The sequence below is a fragment of the Phyllostomus discolor genome, chromosome 10 (genome assembly GCF_004126475.2).
Source record: "Phyllostomus discolor isolate MPI-MPIP mPhyDis1 chromosome 10, mPhyDis1.pri.v3, whole genome shotgun sequence".
Lineage (NCBI taxonomy): Eukaryota > Metazoa > Chordata > Mammalia > Chiroptera > Phyllostomidae > Phyllostomus > Phyllostomus discolor.
In genome coordinates, this window is record NC_040912.2 from 72,072,019 (window position 1) to 72,094,575 (window position 22,557).

The following is a 22,557-nucleotide window of genomic DNA, read 5'->3' on the forward strand; positions in this document are numbered from 1 at the left end:
CCAGCCTTTCCAAGTATCACATACACTCAAAAACTGAGAGGAGTTACCAGAAGCCTGCTGTATGCTAAAAACTGATGAACGGCTATGGATATGGTGACAGAGACTGAAGTACAAATTCTGCTTACTATTACATAATCCAAACTATGTCTAGTGTTTATAGAAATTCATTTGGATTTTGCAGTTCTTATTCTATCACTGATATATGCTCCCAATAATCTTATGCTTAACCTAGTTTATACAACACATATAAAGGGCACATCTTTCAAATATGTAGCCTAAATTAGGAGCTTTCTTATCACAATGTTTCTGCAAAGCAGAATATATGTGTGGTTTATCATTCTACTCTAAAAATCTGTTTTTCAACTAGATAATATCCAAACGTATATACAATTCTATGAAGTTTTTATACAGTTATCCAAAAAAAGCAAAATATTTGAAATTGCTAAATGTAAAGAACCAAAGCATAAAACAACTATAAGAAATATTCTAGGTGGAGAACTTCCAGCTCAGACAGAGGCATAGGTAGATATACTGTGCGTCCTTGCACAACCAAAAGAAGGACAACAGCAAATTTAAAAACAAAAATAAGCAGAACTACCAGAAAATTAAATTGTATGGAAGTCCGAAAACCAAAGAGTCAAAGAAGAAACATTCATCCAGACCAGTAGGAGGGGCAGGGATGGGCAGTCAGGGTGGAGAGGAAGTAGAGGAAGGTGGCAGCTGGAGGACCAGGAGGTACCTCATTTGCATGCAGATAAACTGGGAGGAACAACTGGGGTGCTAGACAGACCGCACATCCCTGGGTTCCAGAACCGGGAAATAAAGCCACAAAACCTCTGCCTGTAAAAACCTGTGAGGTTTGCAACAGTAGGAGAAACTCCCAGCCTCACAGGAGAGCTCATTGGAGAGACTCACAGGGTCCTAGAACATACACAAACATACCCACTGGGGAATCGGCACCAGAAGGGCCCAATTTGCCTGTGGGTAGTGGAGGAAGTAACTGAAAGCAGGGAAAGAGCCAAGCAAAGTGACATTGTTTCCTCTCGGACCCCTTCCCCACATACAGCGCCACAATGCAGCAATGTGGGTTGCCCCGCCCTGGCGAATACCTAAGGCTCTGCCCCTTAGAACAAAAGAAATACGCCCAGACAAGAAATATAGCCAAAATGAAAGAATAGATCAAAACTCCAAAAACAGAAATAAGCAATGAGGAGATAGCCAACCTGTCAGATGCACAATGCAAAACCTGGTAATCAGGATGATCACAGAAATGGTTGGGTATAATTGCAAAACAGAGAAAAAAGTAAAGGTTACGCAAAGTGGAATCAAGGAAAATACACAGAGAACCAACAGTGAAGGAAGGAAACTGGGACACAAATCAACAGTTTGGAGCAGAAGGAAGAAATAAACATTCACCCAGAACAGAATTAAGAAACAAGAATTCAAAAAAATGAAGAAGGGCTTAGGAACCTCTGGGACAACTTTAAATATTCAACATCCAAATCATAGGGATGCCAGAAGAGCAAGAGCAACAGCAATAGCAAGAAAGAGTAAAAGAGCAAGGAATTGAACACTTATTTGAAACAATAATGAAGGAGAACTTCCCCAATCTGGCAAAGAAAATAAGACTTCCAGGAAGTCCAGGAAGCTCAGAGTTCCAAAGAAATTGGACCCAAGGAAGCACACACCAAGGCACATCATAACTGTATTCATTACCCAAGATTAAAGATAAGGAGAGAATCTTAACAGCAGCAAGAGAAAAGGAGACCCTTACCTACAAAGGAGTTCCTATAAGACCACCCACTGATTTCTCGAAAGAAACCTTGCAGGCAAGAAGGGGCTGGGCAGAAATATTCAAAGTCATGAAAGGCAAGGACCTTCATCCAAGATTACTCTATCCAGCAAAGCTATCATTCAGAATGGAAGGGCAGATAAAGTGCTTCCCAGACAAGGTCAAGTTAAAGAAGTTCATCATTACCAAGCCCTTATTATATGAAATGTTCAAAGGATTTATCTAAGAAAAAGATAAAAAATATGAATAGTAAAATGATAACTCACAACTATCAACAACTGAACCTAAAAACAGAAACAAAAACAAACTAAGCAAAAACTAGAACAGGAACAGAATCACAGAAATGGAGATCACATGGAAGGTTATCATCGGGGAGGGGGAAGGGGGAGGATGGGGAAAAAGTACAGGGAATAAGAAGCATAATTGGTAAATACAAAATAGACAGGGGAGGTTAAGAATAGTATAGGAAATGGAGAAGCCAAAGAACTTATACGTACAACCCATGGACATGACCTAAGGTGGGGGAACTGCTGGTAGGAGTGGGGTGCAGGGCTGAGGGGAATAAAGGGAAGAAAAAAATAGGACAACTCTAATACCATAATCAGTAAACTATACTTTAAAAAAAGAAATATTCAAAGCCCTGGCTGATGTGGCTCAGTGGATTGAGCCCTGGCCCGTGAAGCAAAGGGTCGCCGATTTGATTACCTATCATGGTACATGCCTGGGCTGCCAGCCAGGTCCCCAGTAGGGGGTGTGTGAGAGGCAACCACACATTGATGTTTCTCTTCCTTTCTCCTTCCCTTCCCTTCTCTCTAAAAATAAATTAAAAAAAAAAAAACTAAAAAAAAAAAAAAAAAGAAATTTTCTAATTCATAAATTAATTTTAGCTGGTTCCTACTATAAAGCTCAAATTTTCAAAAATCTTTTTTTAACCCTAAAGAATTTTTTGTGTGTGTGCTTTCATTCAGGGAAAGGGACATAGGGGAGCTAGGGTTATATAACTCTAAGAAAATTAAAGGTTTTGAAGAGAGGCGAAAGTCTCCTTTTGAAGTCATTTAAGTTACACATTTCAGTAGAACTTCTATTGTTTTAAAACAACTTTGCCCTCACATAACTCATACTATAAAGTCCAATGATAACATTAATATATCCATATCCATTATAGTTTTGTTATATAAAACTTCCAACAAGCATTTCAAAATTATTCACAGCAAAGCTTATGGCTCCACATCAATGAATTAAATTATCTTGCCTTATTTCAGTAATCAAAGCAATGTGTATTATGAACATCTAGTGGGGTGACTAAGAGAAGTGGAACATACACTGCACTCAGAAATACTGCACAATGAAAAAATAAACTAAAAAACTACAAAATTCCCCAGTACCTTTATTTTGCAGATGTGTTTAATTTCTCACTTTCTACAGATCTAATTTTGGACTACTGTTATAATCAGGAATTATTTTTCTACCTTCAGGTTTTTTTCTCTCCATATCAAACTACAAACAACTCCACCATGTCACCACTCATGTAAAAGAACTTCGTGCTACAGCAGTATCTCCTGGTATTTCTGAGCTGTGAAAAAAATGAATATGCAAGTACGAAGATGTGTATATAGTTAATTACAGAATTATTAAAGAACTACTTCCTTAACATCAAGAACTATAAAAACAGCTTATGTGAAGTTATTTGTTAGTACATTAAATCTATCTTTCTAAGTATTTTCTTTGCAGATACCCATGCATGCACACACACATCAGTTCTATTCAATTACTGAGCTGAAGGCACCAACAGGTCTTATGCTGGCAGTATTCTTCAAACTATCATCTACCTGCTGTAAAGCAAGCTCCCTAGAATAGCAAAACTAAACAAAGATGTTCTTAGGATTGCCTAAGGTTACCCACAAAATAATGAGTTTCAAAATAAAATACCATTTTATATACTTTGTTTTGTATTTAAGTATATATATACTTATAAAAAAGAAAATAAACTCAAATTCAAGAAATAAATGTCATTTCAAAAAATGTCTAATAACTTGCTTTCAAGAACAACAAAGACAAGCAACAATCTAACTGAAATATTATATAGCTTTCGGGTTCTTTCAATTAGCATTAGATCCATGACATGATTAGGAAACCAGCTATCCATTTTAACAACTACTCTAAATAAAAAGGCAAATTACTGAAATATGTTTTACTTAACTACTCCAAGAAGTGTTCTACCAAATATGTACATACATACATAATCCTTCAATGACTACACAAAAGTGAAAATATTTATTTCCCATGACCATTTTTTAGCTATTCCCAAATACAAAAAAGCTCTGTGAAATTAGAGAAAACTTACAACTTGATATTTTAATAATAAAGTTAAAAAGCTAAGAAGGTAATCTGATAGTCTATTTTCTTGACAGCTATCATCACAAGGAAAGGTAGGGACAAGTAAAAAGACTTTAATAAATCAGTGTTCTTACTTTACCTAAAGAGTTCATAATCTCTAAAAATATATTCCAAGTTTTGATCAAATACAGACTTTAACCACTTTAATGCATTAGTGAGACTTCATATTTAAACTGTTGACGAAGTATTTAACTTCTTTAACACTTAAGTAATTCTTGCTGTAACTTGATATGAATATGGAAAAGTTAACAAATGATAAATTAAGCCCATGTTCTGCAATCTTGGGCAATTTACCTAATTTCCTCGGTATGATTAAGTGTAAATTCCCTTAGAGTTTTATTGTAAGAAAAAGCTGGTAGTACATCTAAGCAAGGTCTTTAATCAAAGAAGCACCCATGCATAAATTATATAAACCACAAAAAACACCTCCATGAAAGCTGCTTCACGTCCTTTTTATCTACTACAGCACTGTTTTTAAGTAATCGGTATTTCAGCTACAGTTTTCCATTTATATAAAAGTTTATTGCTGAAACATTCAAGTAAAAGCTCTGAGGGCAAATCACTGAATCAAGGGCATATTATATGATACCATCTTATCTTCTTTATAAGGAAACTTACACAAGACAATATAACAGCACTCCCCTTATGATGCTGGTATGAGGTTACATAATTCCCCTTCATGTTTTTATTATATTTCAAAAGATCATGGAAGTTGGAAAGAGAAGAACATAAATACTATGATATATATCCATATATACACATGCATACACAGAGGGAGAGACAAATTAAATAAATAAGTAGGTAGGTACACAAATAGGTATTCCATGACTTCATAAATGTTATTCTGGAATTATGAAGACTAGCAATGGTCTCTATCTTCACAAAACTTGCATTTAAAATAAGGGAAACCAAATAGCAAGGATATTTTTTAAATACCTATAAAAGTACTAATATTTAATAATAAAAATTGATACCAGCTACAACATGAATGACCCTTAAAACCATATGCTAAGTGAAAGAAGCCAGAGGCAAAGACCACATGTTCTATAAGTCTTCTATGTGAAGTGTCCAGAAAGACACAGAGACCGAGAGCAATCAGTGGTTGCCTAGCACTGGGGATGGGAAGGAAGACTGACTGAAAACAGAAGGGAGACTTTTGGGTATGGTGGTGTTTGTTTATGCTTTCCCCACGCACTGAAATAAAATTCACTCTTTTTGGTTAAATCAGTTTGCATCAACCATCCAAATCTCAGCACTGAGATTTTGTTGGGATATCTTAGAAGATACTATATCACACTTAGGGTATCCTGTAAAGTGTAAACAACAATCACTGTAAGAGACATAACAGAATTTAGTAAATACAAGCTAAAATATATAGAGTCATGCCCCTGAAGAATACAGGCAAAACAAATTTCACAGAACAAAAGAGTAAACACAGCTTCAGTTTAGTACTGTTATGTATCTAAATTCCTTTTATTCTTAATTTTATATTTAAAAAAATATCACTAGCTGGAGATGGAAATGAAATTGGTCCCTCACAAAGTCTTCTTCATGACTTTAGAGAATTTTATGGTTTAAAAGTATTAACAGGTTAAATCTCCCAGAGATCATACCTATTATGGCAAAAAGAAAATTAATAACATTTTCAGCAGAATTTCAGTATCTTTGGCCTAGATTAGTATTATATGGACCCAGGGATTTCAAAAATTTCCCAATAATTTCATAAATATACAGTACTGTAAGCTATACAGTATCTTATTAGATAGGCAAATCCAATCAGTTGCTAACTTCCACTGATCCTACTTCCATATCTTATTTTACAATTACCTTTGTCTTTCTTTTTTTAAAAATTTTACTTATCTAGCCCTGGCTGGCATAGCTCAGTGGATTGAGCGCAGGCTGGGAACCAAAGTGTCCCAGGTTCAATTCCCAGCCAGGGTACATTCCTGGGTTGCAGGCCATAACCCCCAGCAACCACACATTGATGTTTCTCTCTCTCTCTCTCTCCCTCCCTTCCCTCTCTAAAAATAAATACATAAAATATTTTTTAAAAAAAGACTGATAATGTTAATGTCTAACTTTATTAAAAAAAATTTTACTTATCTATTTTTAGAGAGAGGGGAAGGAAGGAGAAAGAAAGGGAGAGAAACATCAATGTGTGGTTGCCTCTCACGTGCCCCCAAGTGGGGACCCGACCCACAGCCCACAATCCAGGCATGTGCTCTAACTGGGAATCGAACCAGTGACCAGTGACCCTTTGGTTCACAGGCTGGCACTCAATCCACTGAGCCACGCCAGCCAGGGCCTGTCTTTCTTAATGTCAAAGCCCAAATTTAGGTCCCCCTTTTTAAAATCTAGTTACTGTAATAATGTAAGAGTGTTCCTTTATCTCCATCGCTTCTTTAAACACTGTCATCCCATCATAACGTTGTTTTCCAGCAGTCTTTCTCTCTTCTCCCAGAGCATCTCCAGGGATTTCCTACGTGTACAGAGCAAAACCCTAGGTATTTAGCTAGGAATGAGGCTGAACGTAATTTGATGCTACTCTCTCTCTCCAAATATATTCTCCATGATTATTCTGAAAGCGCTTCATATTTCAGACAAAATGAACTTCAAATTCCTTGTATAAATTCTGCAGTGTATTATATATGCTTTCTTAATACACTACGTTGCCTAGATTTTTCAAGTCAAATCCGAGCTCTGTCACTTTTGTGACATTAAACAATCCCCTTAAATCCTGTTTTTAGGTTTTTCAACTGTAAAATGGGAATAGCTACAAAAATCTAATACAGAAGGTTTCTATGAAAATTAAATAATACATTAAATATGCTCTTATAAGTGAGACATAATTACATGTAATCTTCAAGGCCTCAGACATTCAGAAAGTCCCTTCTCTCCAATGCCTTTTCAGCTTCCCACAACTACAAGTAATCGTCCCCTTTTGACCTCCCTATGGCAGTTTGTCTTCTCTCACACACACAACACATCTGACATCACCAAGTGGTTCCGACCTTATTGTGGAATTAATTACCTGAGCCACATACATCTGCTTCACAGGAGAATTTTTCAGTTGCAACTGAAATTTGTTTTTATGTGATTACTGACTGATGTCTCCACCACTACACTGAAAGCAAACGATAACGACTAGGTTCCGCTCACCATTAATTCTCTGGGGCTTCTCTGTCTCCACCTGGGAGAGAAGGGGAACTCAACTAATATTAGTGAATACTGGTTAAATGACTGAATGCAGGAATGCATGACTGATTGAAGAATAAATGAATAAATGCCACATGCTGGAATTATACATATATAACTTAAACATAAAGTTTAAATACATACATACATCAGATCCTTTCTCCCTTAATAGCTTATAGATAGTATTACTCAAATTTCAGTACGCCCTATTTCTTTGAATATAGAAGTAAAAAGTTATACTGATACAAAGTTCAAACAGTAGATTTATTTTGGTCCAGAATTTATCACAAATTAAAGATAATTTTGTAAGGATTAATGTGATTCAATCAGCAGAATGTTCTGATTATTAAACTTGTTTCCTTAAGAAAGATGGACTACCTGGGCCCTAAAATACAGACTTTCTTTCCAAAATCTTAGGAAGAAATAAACCAGTAAAAGATAAATCTGCAATTTCTTGTGTTACATTGTTTTAAGAGTCTTAAGAATTTTCCAAATTTTAGAGTTATCCAAATAACTCTAAAAACAGATAAATGATAATTTGTTCACACATTAAATACTGAAGGCCTGATATATACTAAGGATTATGCTAGATGCTGTAGCAGGGAGAGAAACTAGTGTCACATGGGTAATTAAATCACAGCGTGACCAGCGCAGTAACAGGTACTTGGAGAGCACACAGGGGACAGAGGCCGGCTGGGATGGGGCCGGATGAATAAAGTATGCTTTATAGCAGGATTCCTCAACTTCAGCAGTGCGGACATACTGAGCTGATAATTCAGTGTTGGGGGGAGGGCTTATCCCATGTATCACAAAATATGACGTAACATATCTGGTCTCCACACACTGGATTATAGTTGTGGCACCCCAGCTGTGATGATTAAAATCTCTTCAGACATTGCCGAATATCTTCTCGGGGGCAAAATCACCCTGAATTAAGAACCATTGCTTTAGAGAAATATCTGTTCTGAGTTCTGAAGAATCCCCACTTAGTAAAGAAGAAATAAAACATTCTAGAAAAAGAACACCATGAACAAGACCCCAAATCAAGAAACCAAAAGTAAGCAAGGCATTTGTGCAGAGGCAAGTATTTCACTAGAGCTACGTAAGTCCAACATGTTGGATACTAATCTTAAGAAATCTGACTATAATGATCGGGAAGTGGCTAAAGGTATTCTTTCATAAGATAACGAAAAGCAAAGGAAAGGTCTCCTTGAAGAAACACCATAACATTCCAAACTGTTCAGGTTTAATCAAACTGCTTTCCTAAAACAAAGAGTTTTAATGGGATGCAGGGTAGGGAAGACAAACAATTTAGGAAAAAAGAGCATTCCTGAGGTAAGGTAGGGAGCCACAGGTGATGTGCCACATCATGTGGCACAAAAAGTCTCAGACCTCGAGCCTCAAAATTTGGGAAAAGAACAAAGGACAGGTAAACAGTACAAAATGATGACATGAAATGATGATATGATGACTATTATCTCCCTTTCTTTGAACTCAAATACAGTAGAACCTCAGTTCTTGACTTATTATTTTCAAGGCTGTCTGAGAAGCAACTTTTTCAAAAACTGAATTTCTCTTGCTTGTTGACTGACACATGGGTGATCATACCGGTACCAGCAATTCTGTTGGACATACAAGACATTTTTTCCCATGAACAGCTTGGTTGAGAACCGAACTGTTCAAAACAGGAGACGTTCAAGAACCACAGTCTGACTGGAGATCAAGCACAAACGAGGCTCCCTTTACTCTTCCTACCTGCTCCCAAGAGCGAGCAAGCCTTACGGTTTTGATCAGGCAAGTGTGAACTCTGTACTAGTGATGAACGTGGAAATGTTTCATGGCCTACACACATTTATCTTATTTAGCAAGAACAGATGATAAGAAAAGAGTAAATGTGCCTCAAGCTTAAAAAAATATTAAGCTATTTTTTAAAACCTGAGGCAAAGCTAAAATTAAACTTCTTTATGTGTTCTCTAAGAAAAAATGAGCAATGATACCTGTGCAAGGCAAAGACTACACATCTAAAACCCTATCTGGACAGTTCTCCAAAGGAGAAGTAACTGTGAGGCTTTCAAAGAAGAAAACTTACAAAATCTCAAAATCCTGTGAAGGCAGAAATGACCTGGCCATCCTATATGAAAGCCATAGTATGTACCCCTGAGGACTTACTATCAAAATCAATCCTTTTAAAAGATCTTATTTATTTTTAGAGAGAGGGAAAGGGAGGGGGGAAAAGAGGGACAGACACATCTGTGTGACAGAGAAACATGGACTGGTTGCCTTTCATACACACTCCGACTGGGGGCTGAACCGGCAACCCTGCAGTGCACTCGGACTGGGAAGCTCTCACTTAGTGGAAGGCCGCCCGACCAACTGAGCCACACTGGTCAGGGCATCAAAATCATTTTTAATAATACAATGACCTTTTCACATATGCTGTTTCCATAATCTCTGAGAAATTCTCAGTTTTCATAATGAATTTTATCACAACAGGACGGACAGAATTCTGCAAAAATAAACTCTCCAACTCCTCCAAGACTGAAAACAAAGCTTGGGAGATGAAGCGGCATGCCACAGGTCACATGCAGTCATTATTACTAAGGATGAGAGAAAAGTCTTTAAAAAATTTTTGTCAAGGAGGATGTTCAATTGCACCCAATTGCCTCTACCAGATAATTGTTAAATCTAACACTTATAAAATAAATTTTAATAAAAAATTCTAGCTAATAATATAGCAGAATAAACTTTTTCCATCCATCTAAATTTGAGTGGCAGAAAGGTAATTTTCCTCCACTTAAGTAGTTATGTACATCTATATATAACATTAGATCGGCCTTTACAAAATAACGGTGCTTTATACAGTATAAAAGAGGCACAGCTGTGGGTCATTCCTGCACATTTCTTCTGCTAGTTCTCAGTGGTGATACCAAGGAAGCTGATGCTCTCCTGAACACAAAAATCCATGCTGTTTGTCTGACTTACTGGCAGCATGTTGAAGGGTGGGTTGTATCAACAGAAATAAAAATATAACTGAAGTTATAAGGTTAGACAGTTTTAAAACTTTTACCATCTTGATAGTAGTAACGATATCTCACTATATCTTAACATACATTTTAGAGTGTCAATGAACATATTTGGATAAAAATGATGACATTTTAATTTAGTGTCTCAGAAGAAACAGAGAAACATCTTTGTCATAATAGATGGCTTATTGCCACTGTTTTAATTTTTTTTATTAAGGGGCTGGATCCAACTAAACATATCTCACAGGCATGTAAGATAATTATGAATATACAAAAAATATTATAGTTCCCCAATGCTTTCAACATATATAATTTAATAATACTGTCAAAGAAAATTATTATGCTAATAATTTAAAATTAATATTGTTGTTAATGTTTTAAAAACAGCTATAATTTCATTCTATATTACTATCATTTTATTATTTTTGAAAATAATGCTTGCTGATTAATTTACTGAAATTTTACCAAGGTGGAAATGAATATTATTATGAGCAATGAGGCTTATTCCTGAATCTGGTAGGCCAATTACAGCCAGCCAGGTAACACTTGCAAATGGAAGAGAATCATTGTGAGTACATCTAGAGATTGTGAGTACAATCTCTAGAATAGGTACAATTAAGATTCAGGGGGGAAAATTTTTGATACTGAAAAGAAACTACTAAGGTGAAAGTATGCAAAAATGTATGTTGAATGGTATGATGGGAATGCAGGGAATTCAGACTTGGAAAAAGTCAAATGAAAGTATGTGAGAATTACATATTTAAACAAAAAACTCTCTGCTCCAACCTTAATGTTTCTCTTTCTGCTAAACAGAAATCATAAGGGTTTTCAATATAACATCCCTTTGTAGTCTTCAGACTTAGTTACCAACTACACCAAACTTCTTGTCTTGTATGAACAAGCTTCACAGAGCTGTTTTCACCAGGATTAAGTCTCCACATTGCACATTAACAAAACCGTCTGACCACGTGAAGATAAAAAATTCCCCCCCCAGCCACCCCACTAAAGAGTAGACTTAAAGTTCACTCTATGGTGAAATTTGCATATGTATAATTTAGTAAATAAAATCTTTTCAAAATATGAATTGGATGAGTACTACTCAGTGTTCCCTGCGTGAGCTGAAGCTTTCGGCACGCAGTAGATAAAGACAGCATTTCATCAGCACCACCGCTGCACATTTTTCACATCTCTAAAACACGGTCACTGCTCACAACCGACAGTGAAGCATGGCTTAACTGAAAACACTCTTCTCTTCTTAATGACATATAAAACAATGCATTTTACAAATGGTGTTTCAGATTAAGTAGAGTAATAATGTTAAATTTAGCTGAACTGAATTAAACCAAGGTGAAAGTGTAATGCCTATTAATTCTCAGAAAACTGAAATTCATGTTTTTGTCATTCTTTTATGTTAGTCTGTTTAAAAGCTCACATATATATAAAACTAATAGTATATCTTTTGACAGAGTAGTTTATCTTTTTATATTCAAAGTAATTATTGATAGAAAAGGACTTACTACTGACAATTAAGTTGTTTACTGTCTGTCTTGTAGTTCTTTTATCCCTCGATTCCTCTGTTATAGCCTTCTCTTGTGTTTTGCCTGATTCCTTTCTCATTTTCTTTTGTGTGTCCCCTGTAGGTATTTTCTTTGTGGTTATAAGAGAGTTTACATAAAACCTCTCACAGCTATAACAATCTATCTTAAGCTGATAAAAAATAAACTTCTATCAATACAAACACTCAACACTTTTATTGCTCCACATACACACTTTACGTTGATACCACAATTTATATAGTTTTATACTGTGTATCCATTAACTTATGTTTATAGATAATTACTTTGTATATTTTTGTCTTTTAAATTCCAGGCCAGAATTAAAAGTGATTTACATAACACAGCTACAGTATAACAGTATTCTGTATTTGTCTATATATTTATGCTTTCTAGACTTTTTTTTAACACTTCCGTTGTTGTCATGTTGCTGTCCTTCATCCTTTTCTTCATTTATTTTTAGAATCTAAAGACCATACTTGCTTGATAAACAAAAATAACAAAAAATATACACATGAGTGTTTGCTGGCAATTGTAAATCAGAATTAAGTTTCTAAAACAGGGCACTGAAGAATTGTGTTCCTGAAACTGACAAGGCAGCTCCAGTCCATTAAAATCTTGGCCAATTTGAACACTCACCAGTTCCTTTGCTTAAATATGGAGGCTTAAAGAACTTCACGACACCGTAGACATTGACGACCATGCCGGCCTTGAGTTCATTCAGGGGTGTATACACATAACGCGCTGCTGCAACCTGAAGAAAGACAGCAACCATATCGGTATTAAGTATTTACATTTTAGAATTACGTTATGATCAAAGGTGAGTCAGCTAACAGCATTATTTTCCTTTTAAGTGTCCAAAAAGAGGCTGAAATCTTAAAAAAGGAAATACACAACTTAAAAGGTTACTATATAAACCACGAGAATTAACTTTACAAAAAATAGCTTTGATTACAAATGGTATAATTTGTAGACAATTCTAAAAAAATGACATTTAAGAGATTTTGGTTCTGGGTTTTAACCTTAAGTTTATCATTTCAGAACTTGAGGGAATTTTTTTTCCAATACTGCTATAAAGATTTTTTTTAGGCATAAATAAAACCAGGTTTTCATTACAAATGGTATAAAGATATTAAAAATGGTAATAAGAGACAAAATTTCTGAAATAACTGTATATATAATTTTGGAAAGAAAAAGGAAAGTGATTCACAAGGATATGTCTGCATATTAGTCAAACAAGCCATAAAAAGGTTCAGACATCTGTTCCCACCACCCTCCCAATATATTATCTTAATAAGTATCTCCCTAATGTAAACACACATGAGGAAGGCCAGCACAGCTCAAGGTCCATAACCATTATGGTCATCCAAGTAATGTACGTGTTAATTGGTGGCCAACAAACAACTTTTTAACTATAATTTAGCTCTGCGTGTAAATAAGCCAGTATGTGTACACAGAAGCTAAGTTATACTCTAATGGTTCAGAATAACTAGGCTTTAAAAAAAAATTTTTATCAAGGTGAGAGGCTCCTTTGTTAATTTCTGCATTATTTATGGGTTCATGGATGTGTCAGATATTTGAAGATGACTTATTTGTAACAATTCTGAGAAATGTTAATATCGGGGTTAACTTTTCTTTTAAGTATATTAATCTTTTAATTGGCTATACTTTCTCTAAATTACAAATTCAAATTGTACCACTACAGAATTATTAAGAATTTAAAACTTATATACAGTAGTTATTGGCAACTAGAAACAATCTCTAGGCTCTCTTTGTCTATTAGAAACTAAAGGTTTAAGAACACAGCAGGACATGAATTTTAAACTTTATCAATATATCAGCTTCTTTCTAGTTTCACTCAGCTACAAGAAGCACATCTGTAAAAATAAGGATCTTCCTATTGCTATAACAAAATTTTACAAAATAATAAAAATGGTAAAAGAAAAGTAAAATGTGTGACAAGTATAATAAATTACTTATAATCACATTATTCAACACATAATAATCTGTTTAAATCCAAGCTGATAAAAACAAGATATACATTTGCCTGAGGTTTAAAAGTAGTAGAAATCAGCCCTGGCTGGCATAGCTCAGTGGATTGAGCGCGGGCTGGGAACCAAAGTGTCCCAGGTTCGATTCCCAGCCAGGGTATACGCCTGGGTTGCAGGCCATAACCCCCAGCAACCGCACATTGATGTTTCTCTCTCTCTATCTTCCTCCCTTCCCTCTCTAAAAATAAATAAATAAATAAAATCTTAAAAAAAAAAAAAAGTAGTAGAAATCCCAACGTCTTTACACAATAAAACTTTTTAGTTTATGCATGTACCTTACAGAAAATATCAGCATATATTCCAGGCAACAGAATAGCCAGACAATAATGACTAGGTAAATATATAATTTGAATGTAACATCAGTTATCAGAAAGTAGAGATTATGTTTTCCCATTGTACTGACACCATTTCAATATCAGACTATAAAGTGGACTGAATATACATATATTATATGTGTGTATCCACATGTGTATATACGTGCAGGGGTGTTACACATTCTAAATTATACTATATGTAATCTTACCAAGGACGTTGACTCTGTTGAAAAACATGTTACAGATTTAATATAAACCTGGAAAAAAAAAAAGAAAGGGCCTATTTGTATACAAACGACTTCCAATGTAATTACAGACCTTTAATTGCAATAAACTACACACATTGCTGTATATAATATTCAGACTCATTAGAATGGCATAAAGTTATGGCTTACAAATTAAGAGTGATATGTTCAAAGTTATCTCAGCTAAGCTCCAGTCTAATTCGTTAATTTTAATATTGTAGGACAACCCCTAGCCCAATAGAGCCCTTGTGCACGCTAGGAAAAAACAGGCCGACGTTGGCCTTAAGCATGTCGCTTGGCCCAAGTCTACCTGACGGCCTTCCTCAAATAGGTAGCCTCCACATGCATGTGTTGGGGATGCAGGGGTTAGGATGGAGGAGGGAGAAGATAAAGAGAAAGAGGATGAGCACCTTCATAGCAAATAAAATAGGACATCAGTTTAACCTAAAAAAGGGACACCTGATCAATTTAAAGTGAAATGAAATCATCGAAAGAGGCTGGTGGTATAACTGGAAAGAGTAAGATTAGGTCTGGAGTGTCCTAAATTTGTGAAATTTTAAAATGTTCAGCAAGAAATTTTTTTTTCTACCTGGAGTCAGACAAAATAGTCTGCTAAAGATTTACAGAAATACTCCTCTATTCTATCAACTTAGCCCATTAAAACCATAACATGAGTAGAGACTAAAAGTTATACACTTACATAAACAGTTGAGCTTAAGTCCTCAAATGCTTTCAAAACTAAGCAATGTTCACCATCTCTGCTTGTAGATGAAGACAAAACGATAAATCCAGCCACTGCAATGGTGTCCTGCATTAAAAAAAAAAGGTTTTAATTGCCAAAATAGCTCTAATTGTGAAAAACATATAAATCCTTATTTTTCATTATTTAAAAACAGAAATAATTTCTATAAATGAAAAACTGGTTAGCCTAAACTTGTTTAGTGTTTTCTGAATAAAAGGCTGAGCCTACCACCTCCTCCAAAGCGTATCAACAATGCAGCCACAGATGGGTATAATGTCCCACTTCAAGGACCAGGAAAACACTAACTAAATCATTTGTAAAAAACTACAGAACTAGTAGTTTTCCATACAGAAATGCATACTAGTATATTTCCATCCTAGCAAATGGTTCTATGGGCATTGCTGCTCTAGAGGACCCAGATCACAAGGGATTCTCATTTTCTGTTATGTATCTGTATTGCCTAAACATTGCATAGCCACCATGTATTTATTTTTATTGAGGCAAAATATAATGTAAAACCTCCCATTTTAACCAGTTTTAAGGTTATAATTCAGTAGCATTATCACAATGTTCTGCAACCATTACCGCTTTCTACTTCCAAAACTTTGTATCATCCCAAATAGAAACTCTTTTAACCATTAAGCAATAATTCCTCATTCTCACTATTTATTTTATGTGTCTGTGAATTTGCCTATTCCACATACTCATGTAAGTGGAATGATACAATAGTTCTCTTGTGTCTGGCTTACTTTACTCAGTATGGTTTCAGGTTCATCCATGATGTAGTGGGTATTAAAATTTTATTCCTTTTGATGGCTGAATAAAATTTCATTATATGTATATATCTCATTGTTTATCTATTCATTCGCTGATAAACAGTTGGGTTTTTTTCCACCTTTAGGCTATTGTGAATAATCCTACAATGAATATTAATGTACAAATACCTGAGTACCTGTTTTCAGTTCTTCTGGTTATATCCCTAGCTGTGGGATTACCGGGTTATACCATAATTCCGTTTAGCTTTTTGAAGACCCACCACTTTTCCACAGTGGCTGTATAATTTTACATTGAGTAGACTTGGCACCTTTTGTCAAAAATCAACTGCCCATGTATATGTGTGTTTATTTCTTGACTCTAATTTCTATTCCACCGGTATACATGTCTGTGCTTATGCCCCTTCCATACTGATTACAGTATCATTGTAGTAAGTTTTTAAACTATTTTTAAAGTTTTTATTTATTTATTTTTAGAGAGAGAAGGGAGGGAGATAGAGAGATAGAGATAGAGAGAGATATATATATATATAGAGAGAGAGAGAGAGAGAGAGGAGAGAGAGAGAAAGAACATCAATGTGTGGTTGCTGGGGGTCCATGGCCTGCAACCCAGGAATGTACCCTGGCTGGTAATCGAACCTGTGACACTTCGGTTCGCAGCCCGCGTTCAATCCACTGAGCTATGCCAGCCAGGGCCATTGTAGTAAGTTTTAAAATCATGAAGCATGAGTCCTCTGATTTTGCTTCTTTTTTCTAGAATATTTTAGAATTCAGGGCCACCTTGAAATTATGAATTTGAGAATCAACTTTCCATTTCTGCAGAAAAGGTCACTGATATTTTTATAGAAAGTGCATTGAATCCATAGATCACTTCACGTAGTACTGATAGCATAATATTAAGTCTTCCTACCCAGGAAAATGCATGTCTTTCCATTTACTTAGGTCTTACTTAATTTCTTTTAGCAATGTCTTTTAACATCCAGTGAACAAGTCTTCCACATCACTGGTTAAATTTATTCCTAGGTATGTTATTCCTACAGATGCTACCATATCTGGAATTATTCTCATAATTTCCTTTCCAGATTGTTCATTGCCAGGTTTATAGAAACACTCGAGTTTTGTGTGTTGATCTTTACATCCTGCAACACTGCTGAATTCATTTACTAGTTTTAGTAGCTTTCTTTTAGGTTTTCTAGGATTTTCATGTATAAGATCACGTTATCTGAGAATAAAGATGGTTTTACTTCATCCTGTACAATTTAGATGTCTTTTATTTAGTTTTCTTATTTAATTACTTTAGCTAGAACTTCCAGTACAATAGTGAACAGCCATGGTAAAAGCGAGCACCCTGTGTTTCATTCCCAACCTTAGGAAAAAGCTTTCAGTTTTCCACCATCGAGCATGATGGTAGTTGTGGATTTTTCATAATTGCTCTTTATAGTGTTAAGGAAGTTCCCTTCTCTTCCTAGTTTTGTAAGTGTTTTGATTATGAACAGGTATAGGATTTCATGAGTGTCTTCTGCATCAATTAAGATGATCTTTTCTTTTTTCCCCTTTGCCCAAGTATTGTGATATACTGCAATGATCGATTTTCTTATCCTGCACTCCTAAGATAAATCCTGGTTGTGGTGTCTACTCCTTTAATATGTTGCTGGGTTAGGTTTGGTAGCATTTTGATGAGGATTTAGCAGGCATGTATTTTTAAAACAAGTATAAATAATATTACAAGCATATAGAAGGTTATAGCTCATATTCTTATTAAGAATTTTTTTAATTGAGGGAAAGTGTACACATCTTTAAGGCATTCTATTGAATGCTAAAAATTAAAATGAAGTGAGAGGAAAAATTGCCCTTTTTTATGTTAAGTATTACTGATCTTAGGCTTGCTACAATTTTAAAGATGCTGATTCTTTAAGTATCATTTTTTACATGTCTGAAAATATATAATGAATCTCTAAAAAAATGGTCTACAGAATGAATATGGAATCAATAATTCTAAATCTACTTCTAAAACAATAAATATGAAAGTATTTTACCCCTTCAGAGAAAACTTTCGCACAGTCCTTTGCTAATTTCCCAAAAAATAATACATTGATGGTGTTACTTTCCGAATCTGAGTTTTCTTGTTCTAGAGAAAAACAGACATACACACTGGAAAAATACTTATCAGATACAGCAGTTTTATACACATAAGAAAACTGATGGCAACTGCATTCTAAAAACAGTAGTCACTTGAAAATACAATTATAAAGAATTAAAATGTTTATAATTCACTTTTAGCTTACTATAATTTAATTTTAAAAACAAAGAACAGAATACTACAGGGAATAAAAACCAAAATCATAACAAGTTCCGACTAAAACACGCTTTATAAATTTCTATAAATATCACATTAACATCACTTAATGACCACTTTCTCCCCCCCATTTTTATAATCAAAAGAAACAAGATATTAATTATTCAATTTTATACATTATCACCCTGAAAATATTTCATTTTTACTGAACGTCTAGTAATCTATAATTATTGGTATATTGTTTTAATCTAGACAAGTGCAGCCTTCTCCCCCAGCACCCACATATCAAAGAGTAAAAAAGCTGTGTGTGTAAAGACCAAGCTATACGTAATTTTGAAAATGAAAATTACTCAGGCACAGAAATGAACATTTTACAAGAAACCTCCTTTGGATCTTCTAGGCTTTGGGAAAGAATCTCCATAATCTTCATTCTCCAGAACTTACTTCTATAATCATTGCAGGTAGGCTGAATGCTAAGACTCAATTATATCACTATATAAATAAAACTGAGCTTTTGTATTTATGTATATGTGTACATTTACATACAAAGTTACCCATTTGTAGATTATAGGCAAAAAGTAAAAACAGAAATGGTCCTATATACCTTGTAGTCCGATCTTCAAAATAGGTGTTCTGTTTCCACCATAAGTTAAAGAAGAGACATGTGAAAGTTTTCCCTGAAATAAGAGAACAAGAATTATACAGAAGAACCAAAAGAGCTTATTGTAACACCAAGATATAATTAAAAAACCGGAAATTTTTTTTAGGCAACTACTCTTTGATCTTTCAAAAAATTAAAGTACTATGCTCAAATTAGTATTTTGAATACATGAAAGTGATTTTATTTAGAGAAAAATGAGAGACCTAAAAATACTTCAGGTTCTTATTTAATTTCTTAATCTTATATGTTAAATATTATCAATTCCTCATTTATACATAAAGATAAACTAACTAGCTAAACTTCAGCTATATTTTAGCCTGTAAAACTGTTCTCTACTAAAGAAAAAAAATAAGAGTTTGCTTCTACAAAATTAACTTACTAAGATAAAAATTTAAAGTACAAAATTATAATCTCATAAACAAGGATAATATGGACAAATCAATGGACTAAGGCACAAATACAGTTTAGTCTTCATTCTGCTTCTGTAACCAACCAACTCTGTCAGCCAAAAAAGTTATTTAATCAGAGTCTCAGAAAAAATACTTAATCTGGATAGTTTCTATAACTTCTTCTGGCTCTAAAATTTAATGATTCTATGAACCAATATAATATACAGCTCTTTGAAAACTTCCACACAGAAATAAAATTTAATAAAGTTTAAAAACAGATCCTATAATGCATATCTCTCAAACTAATATTTCAGACTTTGATATAGCCAAGAAAACCAGTTATGTTCATAATCAATTTTACTTAAGAAATGGAAATCAGGGATAAAATGACTGTCAGCTGTACATAATAATTCAGTCAAAAGTAAATGGTTCCACTGAGAAGGTAGGAAGCTGGAAAGAACAAGAGAAAGATGGACAATGCACAAATTCAGAATTTTTCTTGGCCCACCAGAGTTGAAGTCAGAAGGCAGCCAACTAACCAAAAGCCTAGGGAAAGAGAAGTACCACCAATGAGAGATGGGAGGCAAGTGATCTGAGGTCACAGGGCAACAACTAGCCAGAAACCCAAGGAAAGAGAAGATCTCCAATGAGACATGGGCAGTAAACACATGCTCACCTGAGGTAAATGGCAAACGCTGCCTGACATCTGTGAGAAAAATTTATGTAACATTTTAATGAGTTGCTAAAAGCCAAGTATAGGCCAGTAAAAAGAAATGGAAACTCTGGGAGCTGCAAACACAAGGGGGTTCACTCTGACTTATAAGCTCTTCTCTACAAACCTGACAAGATCCAGGACAGGAGCAGTACAAGAGTGGGTGGTAGCAGTTAGTGCAGAAGAGGAAAGAGTCCCTGCCTGGACCTTTCTTCCCTATCTTTCTTTCAGAATCAAGTCGCTATTCGCTGGCAGAAGGTCAACAAATGTATGAATCTTAGAGTTTTGGTGAAAACCCACTGCAGCTGGAAGGGGAAAACAGAAGAAAACTAATACATAGAACTTTATTTCATCTGGAATAAAATACCCAGGAAAATGGAAAATAAACAGAAGCACACAAGGTACACAAATGAATATTGATTAGAAGGGCCACAGATGTAGCAGTACTTCTTTTCCTTTTACTCTGGAACTCCCTGTACCAAGAAGCCTCTCACTTCCCTCCTCTCATTCTCTCCTTAGTCCTTAATTTAAATGTACAACAATGAAAATGAAAAATTCACTAAGTGTGCGTAACAGAATATTGGATATTGCAGAAAAAAGTTCCATTGATCTAAAGACAGGTCAATAGAAATTAATCTAAAAATCTCTCTCCACCAAGAAAGAAAACAATACTGAAGAAAAAAAAAAAGGACCTCAGAGACCTGTAATACCTCAGCAAAGAGCCTAACATACAAACATACATGTAATTGACAGCCAGGAGAAGAATGATAATGTGGGAGGGAAAAAGTTCCATGGAACATCAGCCAACACTTTCCCTAAGTTGGATCGAAAACATTGATTTACGGATCCAAGTAGCTCAATTACCAAAAAGCCGTAGAAGCTCAAAGAAAAACCACACCTAGGCACATGACAGTCTATCTGCTAAAAACAAAACATAACTTTTCTGAGTTACGAAAATTCTTACCTGAATATATTTCTTGCTATAATCACAACCAAGCTGTAGGGACCTGAAATCTACTTTGTGCAGTTTTTTTAGCGGCTCAATTTCAGGCACCCCATTGACTTCTTTTATTAATTCAAGTGGCATATTGGATCTCCTTTCCAGTGCCGTGCAAATTCAATCATGGAAGTTGATATCTTGCAGCTGAAAACACACATTGTTTCATACAAAATGTAGTCAATAATTTGCTTTAAGCTTCTTTGACTTAGTTTTGTTTTTCTTTTCCTTTAAGTTATCATTGTTGGGGGTGAGGGCAAGAGAATGAATTATGCTATGATTTTATTACAAGGATCAATATGCGCATTATCCTGAGGCACTGAAACCTAATCTTGTTCTATTTAGTTTTGTATTTTTAAAAAGTACCTCTAAAAGTCAGCTTTAGGGCCTGCGAAAACAGCTAAGAATAGGCTTACCACTATGCTTTAAAATGTACAAGCCACTGGGAAAGGGAAGACGAGTTGAAAAGTTTTGGTTTCGTTTTTTCAATCCCTTTGACAATTTCAATATTGTATACGCAAATTGTACACCAAAAGCAAATTACTCCAAAATACATCTGTTGTCTCTTCCCTTCAGCCTCTATACACTGGAAAAAAACGAATACTAAACTGACGTTAACTTGCGCACTGTAGGTTCAATCTTACTTTTCAAAACTCTTGACTGGGGCATCCACGAGTGTCAATACTTAATTTCGACGCGTGCGCACCAACCTCCCGGTAGCCAGCGGAGATCCGTGAGGGCAGGAGCTTAGATCAAGTCAATTAAGCAGCTCCCAAAACGCTAAGCAACAAGCCGAACACAGGGGGCTCACGATAAAGACACGCGTTAACTACATGAAATATTACTCTAAACTAAGTCAGCCTCTTTATAACAGTGCAGGCCCAACCCACCTTGTACCCACGCAACAAACGCCAAACCTGTTAAGAAATCCACTCACCGCGCTCTAAAGCCAAACTAAACATTTAGACGGGCGCGCCAATGACGTCACACACGCTGGCGCGCAGTTCCACGCATGCGCACTCGGACGCTAGCGCTGATTGGCTGTTTTTTCCCTTATCTGCAGAAGACGTAGCTAGGTGGCTTCGTACGTCTAAGATGCTCTGTGAATTTAAAGGAGTACGAAGTAGTTGAACGTGCAGCGCCATGGCGAGGTGGACAACGGCATAGTGTCCACTCCGAATTCTCTCCGCTCCCCTTAGCCCCGCCTCCTATCAGTTTCCCTTAGGTTGGGGCCCGAAGCACCAGCAGGGAAGGCGGGAGCTGACTTTACAATCTACAAAGAAATAGTTCCAGCAGTGAGTGATGCTCTTTTTGGACAGATTTGATTAAAGTCTTCACTGGTTTATAGGGATATGATTTGTGGTATAATTAATGAGACATTGTTCACCGCAAACAAAAAGTGACTCAGGTATTCCTT

The 22,557-nt window shown here is 35.4% G+C and overlaps 1 protein-coding gene across 6 annotated transcripts in view; it reads right to left on the reverse strand.

The window, feature by feature from the left end:
* POT1 (protection of telomeres 1) overlaps nt 1-22,112 on the reverse strand; it is a 70,407-nt gene extending 48,295 nt beyond the window's left edge. The window contains exons 1-7 of one of the 6 annotated variants that reach the window (XM_028526145.2): nt 22,078-22,112; nt 21,108-21,287; nt 18,986-19,058; nt 18,122-18,213; nt 15,271-15,378; nt 14,535-14,582; nt 12,600-12,714 (exon numbers count right to left, since the gene is read on the reverse strand). In XM_028526145.2, coding sequence (XP_028381946.1) covers nt 12,600-12,714; nt 14,535-14,582; nt 15,271-15,378; nt 18,122-18,213; nt 18,986-19,058; nt 21,108-21,230 — 559 coding nt within the window. In that variant the 5' untranslated portion in view covers nt 21,231-21,287; nt 22,078-22,112. The other 5 variants (XM_036010863.1, XM_036010864.1, XM_036010865.1 and 2 more) reach the window with 5 other exon arrangements.
* Nucleotides 22,113-22,557: the final 445 nt, after the last annotated feature.